At 36.2% G+C, this 19,708-nt stretch overlaps 1 protein-coding gene across 1 annotated transcript in view; it reads right to left on the bottom strand.

Annotated features, from left to right (window-relative positions):
• The window catches only part of LOC134839535 (uncharacterized), a 169,443-nt gene that overhangs the window by 100,435 nt on the left and 49,300 nt on the right, over nt 1-19,708 (bottom strand). The window contains exons 10-15 of the mRNA XM_063855125.1: nt 14,125-14,442; nt 13,557-13,853; nt 12,712-12,984; nt 12,176-12,496; nt 2,719-3,048; nt 1,544-1,843 (exon numbers count right to left, since the gene is read on the bottom strand). Of these exons, the coding sequence (XP_063711195.1) occupies nt 1,544-1,843; nt 2,719-3,048; nt 12,176-12,496; nt 12,712-12,984; nt 13,557-13,853; nt 14,125-14,442 (1,839 nt within the window). The remainder of the gene's footprint in view (nt 1-1,543; nt 1,844-2,718; nt 3,049-12,175; nt 12,497-12,711; nt 12,985-13,556; nt 13,854-14,124; nt 14,443-19,708) is intronic.

The following is a 19,708-nucleotide window of genomic DNA, read 5'->3' as shown; positions in this document are numbered from 1 at the left end:
ATGTTTAAGGAATAAAACTAACCTTCAAACTTTTGAGAAACAAATAATTTTGATGTATTTTATTTTATAGTTAAATCCCTTGGTTGTGTTAACTCTATTTTGATTTATAAATGTAACTGATGTGTTTATATTCATTCAAGCCTGACTCAAAGTATCAGTTGTTCAAAAACATCTGCTACCTGTAATACCAACAAACTATTGAACCAACTTTATGAGATTGAAAGAAAAAGCTTCGATCGATCAATAATTACCCCACTATTCAAGTGAAAGTAATAAAAATGAAAGTTTCAGTTTTTTCCTCTCCAAATAGGAGGATGGATATGTTCCGATTTCAAATAGAAACAGAAACATGAATTATTTTATTGCGTTCACAAAATGTGACGCCACCGCCACCACCAAAAGAAATATGTTTTTATTCCCTTGCAAAAGGAAGGGAAATAATGCTATTGGAATAATTCGTATAACGTTTTAAGCATTGAGAATTGAAACGACTATTCTCATTCAAAGCGAATATTAACGATTCCTCTCGTAAAATACGAGCATACGAAACCTTCTTCTCGTAAAATACGAATGTACGAATAGAGAATACGAAGTTAAGAAGTAACTTCTCATTTGATACAAAAAGTGGCGTGATTTCCCCATCTGAGTATAAATAGAAGCTCAAAACTACGGGAATTCATTCCCAACAATATCTCTTCTAACACTACAACCTCCCTCTCTAATATCCCAACAATATCTCTTCTAACACCAACACCACTCTCTTCTACCACCCCAACCAATTTCTAAAATAATATCTACTCTCAGTAAAAATATCTCTAATCTCACCGTTAAAATAGATATTGAGTCAAAAGGCAACTTGCTGTAAATTCATACTAACTTCTTTTTTAATAAAATATTTCTCAGCGAATTTTAGTTTTACTTTCTAAGATAGAAAGTAGAAAGGACCCTTTATTCCTTAGCAAGCGTTTTGTCCGACGTAAATAGTATTGCTAGCGTAATACAATTTAAAGTGGATTCCTGTAGGGGTGGGTTTAGGGGAGGTTAGAAAGTTGCCGCACTGAGAAAAATGGATTAGGATTGATTTTAGTATGAAAAAAGTTCGAAGATTAACAAAAAAGATAAAGATTGATTTGGATCGATTTAAAATTGATGTAAATTGATCGTAAATCCCAGCTACAAAAATTGATCGAAATCGATTTTAAGTTGATTTAAAAACAAATTAAGACTGGAAAATGGATTTAAGGGGATTAAAACGGATTTAAATGGATTTTTTTCATTCAAGTTTTATCAGTTTCAATTTTTATTGCATTTATTCATTGCCTATCATTTTTCATTTTACATCCGTAGCGTATTGTAGCATAATGACCAAAAATGTAGCGTATTATAGCAAAACGACCAAAATATCAAAAAAACTCTTTGATTTCCTTGCATGTTTTGAGTTCAAAATTGATCTATATTGACCCTTTTCTTGATTCGTTATATAAGTTTTTGCTCAAAATCTGATCACTCGCTATTAAATGTTTTAATCAAAAGTTGGACTTACTGTTGCACCCAGTTGAAGCATATCTGTAAGAATAACTGTCTGCTGTTCCCATTGGACCACAATCTGTAAATCCATCTACGCCTATAGACAATGCTACAGGAATCTCAAAAGTCTCTCCGTAAGTGAGTCCATCGAATGTGTATGTAGACTGAGATGAGTTCAAAAAAGCGAAAGTGGAACCCTCGTAAAACCAGCCATAGATCCACAGAAACCATTGGTCGAACTGATGAGGAGGGGTCTGCAATGTAAATGTTATACTCGTCGCATTACTCTCCCAAGTCACATTCGCTGGAGGGGGTCCTAAAACACTACCCAGGTCAATTACACTCAGAACACCACAAATGAAGTAGATACCAATCAGACCTCAAAATGTCGAAAATTAGGGATTGCATCTGATACTCATCACTTGCTTATAATATATATACTGCATAGTTTTTTTGCTTAGTGATAAGTATTTCAAAAATTAGCAAAAATGCAACATGTTGTACAATATTCCCTTAAATAGACTACATATATGGGGTTTTCTCGGTTATAACCACGTTACAGGAAAACTTTCACAGCTCAAATTTTGAAAGCGAGAAAACGGAGGGAACAAATTTCGTTGCGACCTCTCAAAACCAGGCTGTTAACCCTTGTCATTGAATCAACCTTAGAAACTACAAAATAAACTCATTTGAAAATAAATTTTTTCAAATTTTTGCAAATTTCGAAAAATTATGTTGCCAAAAAACACATTTTAGAAGCTAATAGAGCTGGTATTTATTCGACTGTAATGTACATAGCCGTATGAAAATGGGCATATGCTTTATATATAGTCGTATGTATAAATTGGGCATAGCGACTGACTTATTTAAAGCCGTTCAACGATCTAGATAATTCGAAGACATGAAGTTTGCAACAAATTGGACAAAACTTTTGGTCGGATTTAACAAACAGATCTGATCATTTAATCCAGAGCAGATAGGCAAAGGATTTGCTGAGAACAATTAAATCAAATTTTTTGGCGTTTATCTTCCGTTTAAGTTTGTAATAAGTTGACACGTCACAGAAATAATCGATGCGCTTGGGTCGAGCCGGTGTCTCTTTTTGAGTTATCAGACCTGGTCGTTTTGCGGTATTTCATCTCATCGATAAAAAACTCCATTAATAAATATGCACATGAATAACATACTCACTTGTACATGCCACAGCCTGTACCACTTGGCTCTCCAGTGGATCAGAGACTGCAGTCTTGCATGAAGTAACATCACTCCTATTTCCACCCAGGGTAGACACTACCGACACTGTGTATCTGGTTGAAGCTGTCAAATTCTGAATATAGATATAGTTGTCACTAGATGTAATTGGATTGAAGGGTGTGTTTGGGGCAGGGTGCACTGACACCACTTTGAGATTGTCACGTCTCTCGCCTGCAGGTGATCGTATATAGAGTTGATATATTCTAAGAGTTGTACCGTCGTAATCATGCAGTGCATAATTATCATCCATATTCGGAGGCGACGGAACTTGAACAATTGGAAAACATACTCAATCACAGAATTTTACTAGATATACATACTTTTTAACAACAAAATTGGTATAATAGCCATTATGAATATAAAAATCATAACAAAAAACCAATTACCCTACAAACTCTTAACATAAATATATTGCCCTTCAAATGACAGGTGGGAAGTTTGAATAAAAAATCAAGATTAACAAAATTCTCAAATCAATTCCGAAAATGTATAACTTTTAAAGTATGATGAGTGCAATTGCTTAAGTTTTTTCATGGAAGTTTGAAAGAGAATTGGGTCACGCACATGTCTGTTTTGCTTCAGCGGCGAGCATTAAATTTCCAAGATTGAGATTCACTTTTTATGTTTCGACCAAAACTCAGGCAATTTTTTCAAAGAAACACAGGCCAATAAGACATTTTGCTGCATTTTAAGAAACACTTCGACCAAAAATTTCCGTCTGGATTTATTTCAGCGTGCACTCCACAAAAATTTAGTAAAATTGGCGCTAAAGGCGCCATTATAAAACACATAGGGTTGGTCAACTAAAAATGGACGTCGTAAAACAGTACCGAATAAGAAATAAAAGTTTGGTCAGAATTGAGGACATCTGTCCTCGATACGCCACTGGTTTCGATTGTGTTCGAATAGAGAAAACCTTTCGAGCAAACTCGACCATGCAAAGTTTCCGACCGATGAATAATTAGACTGAGGAAATACGTTTCGAAATATTTAAAACCTATCTGCGGACATTTGCCAATAAAGACACACATCGCTGATATAAATGCACTTCTTTATTGCGTTTGAAGGCCGTGAAATTAGTCCTGGGTGAATCAAGAGAAAAAGAAAAACTTTCGTTAAGCATTTTTCAAAATGTTTCAAATTTTAATCATATAGCTTAATCGTGTAACGGCTACATAGACAGTGCTAATTTTGATCCTAGAAGCTCGGGATGACCTGTTTTCTGAATTTTTCCTGTGAAAGGACCTTACTGTTCTTGTGAAACTCTGTAATCATATAATTTCACCAGCAAAATTATTTTAGACATTTTTGAAATTTCAAAACATTTCTGAAAAGCATTACGAGGCCAAACTGTGCATTCTGTGCATTGTAAGCGGAATCAATAACAGGCCAAAATCAGGTTTGCCGCGGATTCCGGGACATAGCTACTTTTCTTTGATCTTCTCTGCTGTTTTGGATTCCGCAAAAATTTTCAGAAAATCATTTTTTAGAAGTTTTAGTTTTAAGAAGGCAGCAAAAAAAGCACAGGTCAACACAATAGAGACTTTTTTTGTACGAATCACGGGTGATGAGTGAGAACTTTGTATTCAAGCGCGTTTCTTTTCTTCACAGAGTCAGTTACGTTATGTAAGCGACGAATGCTGTTGACGGATAAGTCAACTTGAATCATTTTTGTCGCATTTGAGTTTCACAAAATGAATTGTCTCAAAAAAAACGATCCCAAGAATCAACTGCTCTTCCTTTTGGTTCTTGTCATACTGCCACTGCAATAGCAGTAATTGGGTGATGTAACAATAAACTTCAGTGGTATTAATTATTTATTATTAGATGTGTCCAAGGTCATTAGATCAGAGACATTGGTACACAGCTGAGAGCTCAGAGTATCAACTGCTGGATTACTCTCAGTGACTAACTAAATTAAAAGAGAAAACAATTTATTCAAGCAAAAGAGAATACACTCTTGAATTACCAATTAGTTTTCCAACCATCTCAGGACAATCATATTTACAAGGAAATACCAAAATCTTGGGCGACAGCAAATCTAGACACACCGTGACAATTCAAAATCTGGCTAGAACAATTTCTAAAGCCATTAACCGTAAAAAAAATATAAACACAGAAGTTATGCTGGAGGATCCAAAAGATATTTAGAAGGTCCGCCACCACGACCCGAGACACCACGAGAGGGAGAAGAGGAAGCTGCGACGACAGCCAGAAAGCTCAGAGACAAATTAGCAAGAGATCGAGTTATGCTGGAGAATGAGGAGAGAAGAACACGGGGTCCAAGGGTTGGCCACAATGTTTATTACAATGAGGTACAGAAGAAGCTTGTATCAAGAGTGTTTCTCTCTCTTGGAACTGAAGGAAAGAAAAGACTCCTGCAGAAAAATCCACATGCTGAGATTTCTAAAATATCATTTACGGAAATCACGGAATTAGCATCGGTATCATTCCAAAAAGTTAAGTGCCTAACATACGAAAGATACAAACTGTTCACAAGAATGCAAGAGCCAGGGGAACCGTTTGAGGCATTTCACGCGGCGCTAACTGCGCAAGCAGCCAGGTAAGAGTTAGAGGCACTTGAAGTAGAAGTCGTTCCAGACTTGTTCATATCCAAAATGAAAAACATGACGCTGAAAGAAACGCTAACATTCAAAACTTTAGAACCTGAAGAGGTACTAAAGAGAGCCATAAAATTCGAACATAGTAAATTAAATACATTGGCGTTTCAAAAGACGAATGCAGCAGCAACTGTAGGAGCGAGCACTTTTTACAACTCAGGTGTAAAGATAAAACAATAAACCAGTGATGGCTGTAAGAAATTCGACAGAAAGAACAAGAAAACAACAGTATAAGAGAGAAAACAATAAACGACCAAAAAATAACAGACCCAGTGGTCAAGCAAAACCATGTAAAAGATACGGACGTGCATTTGATCAGGAGCAAATGAAAAGTTGCGCGGCATTTGGTAAAACTTGCAAAAACTGTAGAAAACCCAATCATTTCGCAAAAATCTGCAGGTCTCAGCAAGTGAGCGAAGTCACGGAAGATTCGAAAAGATTGGAAGAGGAAAGCGATTTTATAAGAGAAGATTTTGGTTCATGTAGTGATTTCGAAGTAATGTCAATACAACCACATCGGCTGGAGGGCGAAAGAAATTCAAATTATAAGGGGGACAGAATCAACGAAAGCAACAGACAATTAGTTGGTAAAAGTGTGAGAGTTCAAAAAATTGACCTACTTAAAGACCCAACATCAAATAAAGTAAAACCTTTAAGGGCCATGTTGCGAGTAGATAATCGAATAAATCAATTGACAGTAGATACAGGAAGCCCAGTATCTTTTCTAAATTGGTCGACTACAAAGGAGATAATCAATAAATCGAACAAAGCAAGATTCATTCAGGCTGAAAAACTAAATTTGGCTACTCTAATTGTAGACTACAAAAAACAAACGATCTGCGTGTTAGGGGCGTTAAAGACAAATCTACGATCTGCAGGCTCGGAGGTAAAAGGAGCCACGTTTCTGGTAACGGAACGAAAAACTAGATGCAAAATGGGATTGGACCTACAAGGACAAGTGAGGATCTCAACCACACAGAAACCAAAAAGAACTGTCAACGTTTGACGTCCTCAAAAATCTCAAAAATCACAAAGTAAACTCAAAACTAAAGTACCCTTTGTGCCCGATTCAAGAAAAAGGGAGAAGAATGCCAATTCATATACAAAATAAGGTAGAAAAAGAAACCAAAAACTGCTGACAGAGAGTCACATTGCAAAGTTGGACCAGTGTACAAGCATTGTTTCATAGCTCCAACTGTAATAACAGTGAAATTAAGGATGGTTCGATAAAATTGGCACTCGATGCAAAGCCAATAAACAGACAACTGTTCAAAAATCAGTATCAAATGCGCAATGTAGACAAACTCATTGATGAGGTAAACCAAAAAGTTACAGAAAAAAAGAGGTTAGACTCTACTTCACAGTGTTAGATCTGAAATATTCGTTTGGTCAGTTAAAATTGGCTGCAACCACAGCCAAACAACTTCAATATCGTCGGGGGAAAGGCTACAGGGACATATAGATTCTTCTAGGATTCTATGGTTTGGATAATCGGGAGACTCTACTAATATGGTTTGGCTAATGGAAAAACTCAAAAAACGAACTAGAACAAATTGCAGTTGTTTGGGCAGTTGATAGATACAAACATTACCCATTGGGTATTGAATTTATCATCGCAACAGATCACAAAGCCTTAACTTCAGCCATAGACGAACAAATCAAATAAAACATACCAATCACGGTTGACCCGGTGGGTTAATCGACTACTACCCTATCATTTTAAAGTCTTTCACAATCCAGGGAAGGACATGGGGATCGTCCATTATTTATTGCGTGATCCATATAATGCCCCTTGGCCCGAATCCGAATTAGACGAAAAATTTGTTGTAGCAACAATTAACTCCTTTCACAAAGCTTTAGACTGCATTAACAGTAGGCTAGAAAACACTGGGTCGCTGAACCGGAACGAAAAGCTTCTAGAATAATCTAGAAGGAATATAGCGAAACAGTCATCACTTAGTGGTTGCTGGGGCAACCAAAATGGTCAAAAGAGAGCAAAGCTCGACAGGAACAAAATAAATCAACTTTCGCGACCGTCCAAACAGCCAAACAGCAGCTCGCCAAGAAAACATATCATTTTATCTTCCTTCCAATCCAGCAAACAGTCGTATCATTAAACTGCCAAAACAGTCAAAAATTCAACGAATCAAAACAATTTAAAAACAGACTCACGGAAGGAGATGTCAGAAAGAAGCTGTAACCGATCATACGACTGGTGGTCGGATACATCACAGGAATGGAGGAACGAAGAAAGGGAAGAGAGCATCCTAGACCCGAAGTGGAATCTACCATTGTCTAACACAGACAAACTGTCGGAAGTAGAGGAGGTCACAGAAACAGTACAACGAACAAGAAAAAAATTTCGAGGGAGTCGGAAAAATAGAGACAGCTCGGATAGTGAAACAAGAAACCAGTCGAGGGTAAAATGGCAACTGTCACAAGACCAACAGAAAGAGGCGGACAGCAGGCTACTATCATTATGGCAATTGATTGGGGGAGTCGAGCACTCCACGAAACATCAACCGAGAACTAGAGGCAGCAATGGAGGAGAGCGTACCAGTGCCAATAAGCATCCAGCCGGCTCAAACAGATGATAGAAAACTGAGTGATGTGCAGGTGATCGAAGTGGACCTTACGACAACAGACGAAATGGACGAGGAACAAGATGTATGCGCAATCGAGCCACTCAGAAAACAAGCTCATAGACAAAAAGACAAACAGAAGCTTCAAAGACAGCACACAGAAGACCCATTAGACAATCTTTCCAAAATGGATGACAAAAGCCACCTAGCAGAGTTGGCATCAGAGGGCACTTGGATGATTCGACTCAGACGAGTCATATAACGGGGAAATAAACAAGCATTCGAGCTGATGGGACCCTATACCAATCCGCTGTGGTCACAGATGGCCGTACACCATTCCAAAAAACTCGTCAAAACCGCTGCCACTGCTAACGCAGCAGGTTCAAGAAGTGTAATTAGATTATGCGGGACCGTTAGAAAATCACAGGGGAAAAACAAATCTTCTAGTAGCAATTCACTAAATCAACAAGTGGAAAGTGTACGGTAACATTTTTGCGATCTTACATAGACATACATGGCATTCCGGAATCAATGCAATCCGACCAATTTTTGAGATTTAATGGAAATACACTCAAAATGTTTGTGCTGAGCACAATCATGAACGAAAATTCTGTCCAGTGGGTGACCATCGGGGTTGCGGACTAGCAGAATGAACTATATAAGCAATAAAACGAAGATTGGGGGTAATATTACTAGAAGAAATTAAACGATCGATTAAACTGTGCCTCAGTACCATAATGCTGGACTTACGGTGAACAAGCAGAAAACTATTTAAGTATCACCATTTCAGGCACATTTTGGCAGACTTCCGAAAAATGATTTTAAGATCCTACGTGACAAGTTTATAACTAACTCTGACAATGTAGACAAACAGCACTTGGAACTATCGGCATTGACAGCGTCACCACTCGAACGGAGGTTCGACCAATCAAGAGAGAACTTGAAGAGAGTACGAAAGGGGGAACTCAGCGGGGATACCGGCCCACTGTAAAAGCAGCAAGTGCACTCAGATCGGGACCGTCAGCAAGCAAAAGCCCTTAAAGAGTTACTGTAGGCAAACGCTCGTGGGAATTAGGAGCGTAGAACGCAGAGAAACACGACATTTGAAGAATCGTAGACGCTACAGTACAATCAAACTCGGAGCTCCGGAAAAAGATGATCTACTCGTGGGAAAAGGGATTCATCGAAGATAAAGAAAAGGAGAATACACAGTCTCCGAAAAAGACAATTCTGCGCAAAGAAGACTTATGGAAGAGTGGAGAAGCGCTCACTAAACCATTAAAGGGAAGAATAACACCGGAAACAGGATCGACAGTAAAAACGTCGGCAGGTTCAATTTACAGAAAATCTGGTATCGCTCAAGCGAAAATCAATCTACAGCAAGACCAAACCCAGGGAGCTAGAAAAAGCACATCAGCGGAAACACCAAGAAAAAATACAGAGGATCAGTTCTCCCGAAATTATGGAAGACATCGACTCAGATAAAAAAAAACTGCGCCGGCAGGTGGAGCTAGCAGACTTTGTAAATCCGGTAACTCAGGTAGAGGTCGCACTAAAGGAAATGGAGACAAAATCGAAGACCAAGAAACAAGACGATGAGCCGGAACCATCGACCAAACAAACTGCCGCTGCAGCTAACTCGGACAGAAAAGCACCATCCAGCAGAGTGGGAAAAATTGGCAGATCAAGTACTTAAGAGGGGTAGTACAGAAAGTCGCAGACGAACTTAGGGGGAAAATCAGTCAGCCTCTGACTGAGATGAAAAGTTCGAACCTCTTTAGGGGCATCAGACGACTCCAGCGTGGAAGACGCAGCGGTTAGATGGAGCTCAAGACAGACAAAGAGCAAGGATCCAAAACGCTTTGGTGATCCAGTAAAACATTAAATCAAGGAAGTCTCGGAGGAATTATCAGGGGGAGCACTCCTACAAGTGGCACTACAAGAATATAGACGACGGCTAACGGAGTTTAAAGAACGAAATGACAGACCAACAGAGTTGAAATTATGCCTTCTAGAGAGACATCTATTCAGAAGGAAAATCGGCTATGCTACTCTGGAAAAAGGAGTGGACTGGAATCCCAGCTGGAGAATTGATCTAGAAGAAATTGAGAAATAGAAAACTGTGCAATTCAAAATCACAAACTTTTAAAAGAATTGAGTGTCTAAAACTCTTGATAGTATTAATTATTTTTTGTATCAGAAAAATTCATTTTCACTCGATGGGGTATGTCATACCGCCACTGCAATAGCAGTAATAGGATGATGTAACAATAACCTTCGGTGTTATTATTTATTTATTATTAGATGTGGTGTCCAAGGTCATTAGATCAGAGACATTGGCACACAGCTGAGAGCTTAGAGTATCAACTGCTGGAGTACTCTCAGTAGTTAACTAAAACAAAAGAAAAACCATTTATTCAAGCAAAAGTTAATACATTCTTGAATTATCAATTAGTTTTCCAACGCGATACCTCGTAGGATATCACAGTTTTTTTATGAACGATCAAAAAGCTAATCAAAAGCTAAAATTAGCCCCTCATTACTCATCTTCCTCAAAGAAAAGCTTCCAAAGTATCAAGAGAAGAATCAGGTTTTGCTTGGTTTGAAAAAATGAAAACTGTGATATTTTAAGTTTGACCAGCTACTGGAAAGTAGGTTAAAAACTGAATTTGTACTAACAAAATTTTAATCTCATCTAATCCCACCAGAAGAAGATGATGAATTAATTCATGATTCAGGTGTGCTGCTTTCATGTGCTCAATAACACCGTGTTCAAATAACACAATTCGAACCTCACGTCAACAAGGAATGCAGAATGCTTGCGAAACCTGGCTTTCGGTTTCCACCTCCATTCATTCCGGATTTATCCGAACCTCGAACCCGATATACTTGATTTCCGTGCAACAAAGCCAAGAAGAGCAATAAAGGGAGTGTTAGTTGAGGGCGAGTTCATTTCAGTTGCAATCGACTCGGGGGGTCTCAAAGAGCATCATCGAGAATTCTATAGCCCACACAGCTCTAACTCCTATTTTTTGTATGCCAGTTACAAAAGCTCTAATCCTTCAGCTCAAAACAACTCCCGCCCAAAGGTTCAAAAAATATCTAAGAAACTCTTGAGTAATCAGCAAACTCATAAAATGAAACCCCATAAAACACTAGCTAAAAACTGATGACATCAACCTTTTCAACTCTTTTAACCCCTTTAACTCAAGTTTACTGGAAAGTTTGAACAATTTCACAATTCGGTTGAAATGGTACCTCCGGCAAAGCCCTCAAGTTTGAAGATTTAATGTGCGAACATTAAACTCAAGCTGCAAGACTGCAAGAAACAAACTTAAAAAAAACAAGCGGCGAAAATACACAAATTTGACCCAACAATTCTATACTCAGAACAACTAAACGCTAGAAGCTGGCGGCTAGTAATTTTTGCAAATTCTAAGAGGAGCTAGACTTTAACAAAGATGAAACGTCGGAGGATCAAAGTAAGAAACGCAAACAAACATCATACATTTCATTCCCCCTTCAGGCTCTGCACCAATGACTGCAAATCATCCACTGCCCATTTCATCAGTCGGGGCCGCAGTTTAGGGCGTCGCGTACAATCATTTTCACGATTTTCTTACCAACCTCACTCGTACAAATGAAACGTTGCCATTCAATGAGCTGATCGATAAAGCAAGTATAAGAGTCGTCTAGTATTTTCTGTTGTATGACCCAAAAATTTTGCTATTATCAAAATTGCAAAATTATTGATTCTGATTGGATTAATTAACAAATCCGAAAGGAAAGTTTGTAAGTTCAAACATATTGTCTCAATCAACCTTTTAGTAATTTGGACCGCTTAACAGAAAAGACCCGAATCGTCAACACTGCCAATCAAACACACGAATCATGAATTAATTGAGTAATTGAATTGGTTATGAAAAAGTTTGATCAAATTAGTTAATTTATGCATAATCTAATCGCTTCTTTGGTAATTTTTACAAATCGAATACTTGGTTTACCGAATTGCTTTTGAAAGTCCTTTTTTTCAGTTTTCTGCTCTTGGACCCTTTCTGCTCTTAAACCATTCTCCTTATTGCTCCGCTTCCTTTTTTTGTTTGTGTCAATAAAGGATTAACTTGTCGACGTTCACCTATTTTTTCATGCTTAACTTTATACTTTTTAAATTTAAAAATGCTTATGACTAACCTGTACAGAGATCCCTGATCACAGTTTCCTCTGTTCCATTCACATTTCCACAAGAAGAAGAGTTCAGTTGGCCGATCACTTTGACCGAATACACCCTACCAGGTAAAAGTCCTGTCACTGTCATAGGGTCGCCCACCTTCACCCATCCTTCAGCAACTCCACCCGACGGATCAGAGGCCACAAAGTGGTAGTTGTTCACACCCACACTGCCTGAAGGTGACCCCACAGTGCCTAGTCCTCCGTCGTTTATGGTGATCGAAGTGTTTTTGGCAGTGTATCTTATGTTGGGGTCATCAAAGTTCGGAGCCGGAGGCTTTGAAACTGTAAACATCAATCAAATTCCTTGTATGTTATTTTCTTTCAAAAGACCCTGTAGTCACGAAGTTCTTAAACTTTAAAAAAAATTCTTTTTCACATCATAATAAGCTAATGCAATAACTGATTTGAACGGAAAGACAAAAGTATTTTCATTGGTGACGATATTACATCATGGAAGCTTTGAATATTGTATCATAGAACCATTCGGTCTTAACCACCTGTGCAGAAACTCAATGTCGCTTCATTTGCCATAGACTCAGCTCGCATCGCGCTACACACATCCGAACTCATGTTCACGCGAACGGTCAAAACATACGCAGTGCCTGGGGTCAAGTTAGAAATTGTAGATCCATTGAGATGAGATACTAGCACTCCGTCCGGGGGATCCAAAAGAAGCTCAATTGTGTGGTGCGGTGAATTCGGTTGGACATGGTTTATCGAAACATACGTAGAATTGACATCTGCCAGAGACAGAGTGGGCTTTACTGGTCCTGTAATATGTTAGTTGGCTGCTCATCTTTGAAATTTTTAGAAATTACCAAAAAATACTAGTTAGCGCTGCTTTAAGTCGCAAAAACTATTCGGTAACCATGGGCTGAAACATGGAGCTCCACTTATCACTTTCAATTGAGCGTGATTTTGTAATCGCCGTAAAACATTGTTTAGTGTTCTACAATTGGTCCAATATTACACACTACTTCAATTCAATCTTCCCAAAGCCAATATTTCCTAGGATTTTCTATCCTGCTTTTCAACACTCTACCCTACATCAACAGTCACATTAAACCAGCGATACAATCCTTATCGAAGGTTGCTCCTCGATCTACATTGCAAAAAGTTTGTTCTTGACCGAGAATCCAAAAACAACATGGAAAAATTAATGAGTTCTATTTTTCAAAGCTTTGAATGTTTAACTTTTGATCGAATGGGCAAACAGTAACCCATGCAAGCTTTAATTCAATCCGCCATTTACTTTAGTTTAACTTTGGACGGCAATATTTTATATTTGAATTTGATTGTCTGAGGCAACTTTAAAAATTACACCCTGTGCTATACAACTCACGAGTGCAGACAGCGAAGTAGGTTCGGGCACTTTGTGCCGTGTTTTCACAAACTCCATTGTCCGAATACTGCGACTGCAGTGAAATATTCAACACTTCGCCGCTCGGCAGTCCAGTCACTTCTCGTGTCCCGTCAGTGTAGCCAGGTGCATAGGCAGATGGAGCATCTGCGCCGCTGCTGTCGTATACCCACGTGACAGCGATCCCTTCCGATGCGTCGAAGTCCACGAAGTTAAAAACCACTGATGTTTCCGAGGCATTTACAAATTTGTCTGGGATAAGCGTAGGCGGCAGTGGAGCTATAAATTAAAACGTCGGTTACGTACATAGAAAGTTTTCGTATTCATGAAAGGAAAAGCTGTAAACTCAAAAGTATCAATTTCAACAAACAAAAAAGCATTCAGATCAAAATGCAATTTCAATTATTTGTTTAAGCATATAACAATTCTAAACAAAAACCGCAAAAAAAGTTATTACCCAAGGTTTCAACAAACTCCCAATTCTTTTTCTTTTTCTTTTTTTTCAATCTGCCAACTCGTTAGCTCAAACCTTCAAACTGAAACAACTTACCCGTGCATAACAAAACCGGATTGTCATCGCCCTCTTTGCCAGCGGGACAATAGTCAGTGTCCGCGAAAACAGATATGAATTGATATGCCGTTTCGGGCTGTAGTGCAACTTCTTCGGGGCCGATGAATAAATCGGAATCAATCCGCGCAGTTAAGTTCAAACCATTCGTCCCTGTCGAATTTTGATGATCCCAGATTTGATATTTGTAATGAGTTATTCCTCCGGAGTTGACAGTCACAGGATTTTGACTTGCTTTGATGAAGATGGTGTTGAAGGTCACAGAGACGGCAGATGGGGCCAACCGTGGACTGTCCGGTTCTGAAAAGAAACCGTTGATCTTGTTTCCTCTTCAATTGCACAAAGAGTAGTTTACAAAGAGAAATAAAAAGCTCAAACTCGTAAAACTATTCTTTGGAATCTAATTAGGAAATATAGAAATGAGAAAGGAAGGAGGAATGAAAAAGTAAAAGACAGAAAGAAAGAAAGAAAGTAATAAGGAAAGAAAAAAAATAACAAAAGAAAGAGCGAAAGAAAGAAAGAAATAAGGAAAAGAAGAGCGAAAGAAAGAGAGAAAGACAGACAGAAAGAAGATAAAAAATTATTCTGAGCAAAAATACCACAAAAAAAATCAGATTCAAAAATTTAAACAGCCTAAAAAAGTCAAGGGCACCTGCAAGTGCTTAACCATTAGCTTATTAAAAAAGCGGACGCTCTTCCAGTTTCCCGAACCCAAAAATTATAATGTAAAGCTGTTCAAAAATTGTTGATATCGAAGCTTGCACGTGGAAAATGTTGTCGAAAAATTGTTCACTTGATCCCGCGGCCACAATTAACTGCCGATTAGAACATCAGAAGTCATTTGAAATAAGCTTTCGTGGCTGGAAGTTCATAAAAAGTAGCCAAAAGAACTACAAAGAGCCAAAAAGCGCAAAGGACATCCAATTGAATCAAAAAGTTGAAAGAAAATAAATTAGAAAAACTGAGATTCCTAGCGTGAGTTTAACCACGACAACCACGTTTAAAAGCGTGAAAGATAACAGCTGCGCTATCATGGCAGGGAAAATACGAAGAAAAAAAAATGTAAATCGCATAATAATTTTTTTCATTTTTTTTTTCATTTTTCTTAAGTTAACCCGACCAACCATGGATAATCCTGTTCAACCTTAGTTACACTACTATTCAATGCCTCTCTTATTAAACTTTGGTAATATTTAAGCAATCAACAAACCTTGCTGGGATCCAATCGGATCACAGCAGGGTTTGTTGATTGCATAAACATTACCAATGGTTAATTTTAAACTATTTACACCCAATCAATTACAGTTTTAGGAGGTTAATAGCTTTGTTTTTTAAATAGCACTTTTCAAAAGAAAATTTGAGCTTGTTGATAATGCCTGAAGCATTATCAACAAGTTCAAGATTATTTTTGAAAAAGGTTATTTAAAAACAAAGCTATTAACCTCCTTCAACTCTAATTGATTAGGGGTTAAAGGAGGTTGACCCCTCCTTTAACCCCTAAACATTTAAAAGAAAAAACATTTTAAACATTTAAAAGAAAAAAGCACACTTTGGTTTGTTTAGGATACTAACAGTTTTTTGCTGAATAACGGTTCAGATAGTTAAAGTATCAGTAGATGCCCAGCACCAGGAACGTTTACCATATTTTTGGGCTGAGTAGAAATAAGCCAGATATATAGTAACTAACATTGTCTTGCGATCTGCTTGACGCTCTCCCCTCCTATGGTATTTACTGAAAAAGCTCCAACCGTATGAACAAGTATAGTAAACTAGCGTTAGAGCTCTTTATTGAGATTCTTCTGCATTTTATTAGTCGAAAAGTCGACAATTTTAATCTACTTAACAATCTCCCCCTTTATTCTTGAAAGGGGATTGTTAAGCATATCTTTGACTTGAGTTGATCCATTTTCTTCTCTGACAAAGAAAATCTCCCAGCAAAGTTTCCCGCACCAAAGTTTCTTGAAAATTGAATATTAGAGTTTCAACCTTTAAAGTTTTTTGTGACATCTATTCTCAGGCAACAGACCCTAGAAGTAAAGCGAAGCGCTCCTGACACCAATATAAATTAATTTTGAATCATAGGGCATACTGTAAAGTGTATTTTAGTCATGTTGTCTGGCCCCTTCGAGTCTCTTTTCATAAAATAATGTTGTATATTATTCGATGTTATTTTTGTTAAAATTTCTTAGTTTGAAATGATTTGGAGAAAAAAATCTTTCTCTTTTTCTTCCTCTCTCGAAGGGGAGCGTGCGCCCTTTCAGAATTTCAAAAAACCCAATAACTACCTCAAAAAAGCCATAAACACTTTCAAAATGTTTTGAAAATCAGCCCTGTCGCCCAATCCATCTCGAGAAAAACTTAGGTCAAGAAAATTTTGAGGAAATCCGATTCTAATGCTAAAAAAACTGTATTATAATTGATTGTATTGGGTGTTAATGGAATTTTTGCAAGGGACATAATCGAATATAAGGAGCCAATTAACCCTTCTAACCGTTTAAATTTCTCGTGGTTATCAATTTTATAAACAATAACCATAAAATTTTCGTGAACTTTCGTTGAGGGCTCACTCATATGAATCAAAAGATCATTGAAAGAAAGTCAGAAAGTTTTGTTTCACCTAAAATTGTACATAATACAGAATTTTAAACTCAGAAACACTTATGGAAAAAACGCGTGGCCAACTAGAATATATCGTTCAGCTCGAAGTGAACAAAATCATAACATAAAACAATTTTAAAATAATAATCAGCATTAAAAATTTAAATGAAAAAATGAGGAAAATCTAAAAAACGCAATTGGAGCTTTGAGCTTTGCAAAGCTTGCGATATAAAACCAAAAAAAATTGATGAAAAAAAATTTTTTTTTTTTAAGTTTCAAAATTCTGATTGTTTTTTTTTTGATAAAAAAATTTTTTAACAAGGCAAAAATAAATATTAATTAGGTAAAATTAGGTCAAAACATTTTTGACTCTAATACCCTAAAATTAAAAAAAAACATAACAAACGCCATAGTTCCTTCCCACTTTACAAAAAAGGTTAGTATAATAATATCTCAAAATCTGATTCAAATTTATCTCAGAAATACCAAGATTTCAACATATTCTAGACGGCTCCCAAACTTCCATCGGAATTGTTAGACAAAAAATCGCCATTTATCCCAAGAAAAACCAACCGGGAAATATTCTATTTTATTTGAAATTCAAAAAAAATTGGTAAAAATTCTCTCATAAACTGAAAAAAGTTTTAGATACAATAAAGTATACCATAGACATAGTGCGTACTAGATAGTATTTCTCATAGAATATCTAAAGTATCTAGATATAGTACGTACTAACCAAGTTTTTGAGTGCAGTTTATTTAAAAATTTTTGCTCTTTTTGAAATTGTGCACACTCTATGACATACTATTGTTACCATTTGGAAACAAAAAACGAACGAAACTTGAAACAAAAACCACCAATCCAAAAAGAGCGACAATTTTTCAATAAAGTGCATTTAAAAATCTGGTTGGTACGCCCTTTATCTGGAGAGTCTCAATTGAAAATACTACGCTAAACTCGGAAAAAAATGAAGAAAAACATTTAGATTATTAATACTAATATACGGTGATAATCACTACTAATGTATTAATAGCTGGAACAACCTAAAACATGTTAGAACTAAATTGGCATTTCAGGTCAAATTACTTCAAACTATTTATTTTTTATGACTCAACGTTTTCAAATAACAATTTTAAAATATTGAAAAAGAAGCTGTTCAATATTTGTTAACAGTGTTTTTAATTTTCAAAATTTTATTTCAATGTGTGGTCGCAGCAACCAGAAAATTGGTCGCAAAATCATTTTTCTAGTTTCCACCGGCATCCAGTTTCAAGCGTTAATAATCGATTATATTACGATTTAAGTACCAGTCTTACTAAAATTGAGAAACAATCGATTTTAATCAATTAATAATCGATTATAATCTCTCTTTTTAAAATCAAATTATTATGATTTATAATCCATTATAATCGATTATAATCAATTATTTATTCGTCTATCTTTCAATACAATTATAATCGATTATAATTGAATATAATCCATTATTTTTATTCAAATTTCTAGTTCTTTAGTTTTGCACAAAAAATCCATTATCATCAAATATAATCGATTATAATCCATTTGTTTGTCCATTTTGTTTTCGAAGGTGCATCTGAATTTCTTGTAATTTATGCTTTTTGTAAACGTTGGTTTCTATGAAAATAAAGAAAATTTTTAGTTATTTTTCCAATTAATTCAATTTTATAAGTTTTTTTCACATTTCTTCCCCATTAGAGTTGTTTTTTGATGCATATTATAAGCTTTTTTAAATACCAAAACATCAGCAATTTGATATGATTGGTTCGGAAAATTTTTATTTCATTTACCGCGGGAACCTTTCTACTCATATGAAAGTATCTCTATGAAACTTTTGTTTCGTGTTAAAACTTTGTGTTCAGATGAACCAAATAGTTTATGGACACAAAATTAATAACCCATAAGATATAATTCGAATATAGTTTTGAATTGACAAAATTTCGGCAAAATAAGAGATTATAATTGATTATAATCGATTATAATTGATTTTAAGGGTTTTTTGTAAGAACTATAATCAATTATAATCGATTAAATGATATTATAATCTCTTGGAAATATCACGATTATAATCAATTATCAATCCTTTAAACACCTAATTTTGGTAATTATAATCAATTATAATTGTCAAAAAGTCATCATAATAATCAGTTATAATCGATTACTTACGACTAAACTTGGATGCGGGAAACTACATTTTTTTTAAATGTGATTTCTCAAAAATTACAAACTTCGACCTTATTTTCGTAACAGAAGCCTGATAGAAAACATACGATTGGTTCAAACTCAAATTTTTACAGCCTTGAATTTTAAAGTTATTTTTGGCTTTTTAACTGAAAGGCTTTTTTGTTGATTCATTTGTTCTTAATATGAAAAATTCTAGAAGCCGGCAAATTATGAGCACAAGGCTTAATTTTAAAAATTGAAAAAAAATTGAAAATGATTACTATTATGAGAGATAAGGAATTGTTTATGCAATTTTGGCTTTTATTTCATCAGCTAATTTTCAACAGTTTGTTTTCCACTAATTTTAGTACTTACCAACCGAATACCCACAATTAAAAATATTTATGACGAAAAAAAGGATAAAAAGAAAACAATAGCTTTGAATAAAAGCAGTAATAAGGCAATGTAGCTGCAGCAATAACTTCCGAAACGTCCGTAACCAGTAATAACTAATATTTTTTTCGAGGTAAAAGGGCAGATTTGAGCTGGGCACAAAATGCGCACCAAAATGTCCACATATTGGAATGTATATGACAGCATTTCTTTTTACTAACCCTATCACTATTTGTTCAATATGATGAGAAAGGCCTTAAACGTAGCAAACAGACATCAACGGATAAAATTCAGTTGATAAACTAGCATCTTCATATAACACAAACTTCAGTAAAGCAACCAACAGACAGTTGGAAAAGAGTAATGAACGCAAGAAAACTGAAAAAATAAGTTAATT

The sequence above is a fragment of the Symsagittifera roscoffensis genome, chromosome 1, assembly GCF_963678635.1.
Source record: "Symsagittifera roscoffensis chromosome 1, txSymRosc1.1, whole genome shotgun sequence".
In the NCBI taxonomy this organism is placed as follows: Eukaryota; Metazoa; Xenacoelomorpha; order Acoela; family Convolutidae; genus Symsagittifera; species Symsagittifera roscoffensis.
This window is presented reverse-complemented; position numbering and strand designations above follow the sequence as displayed.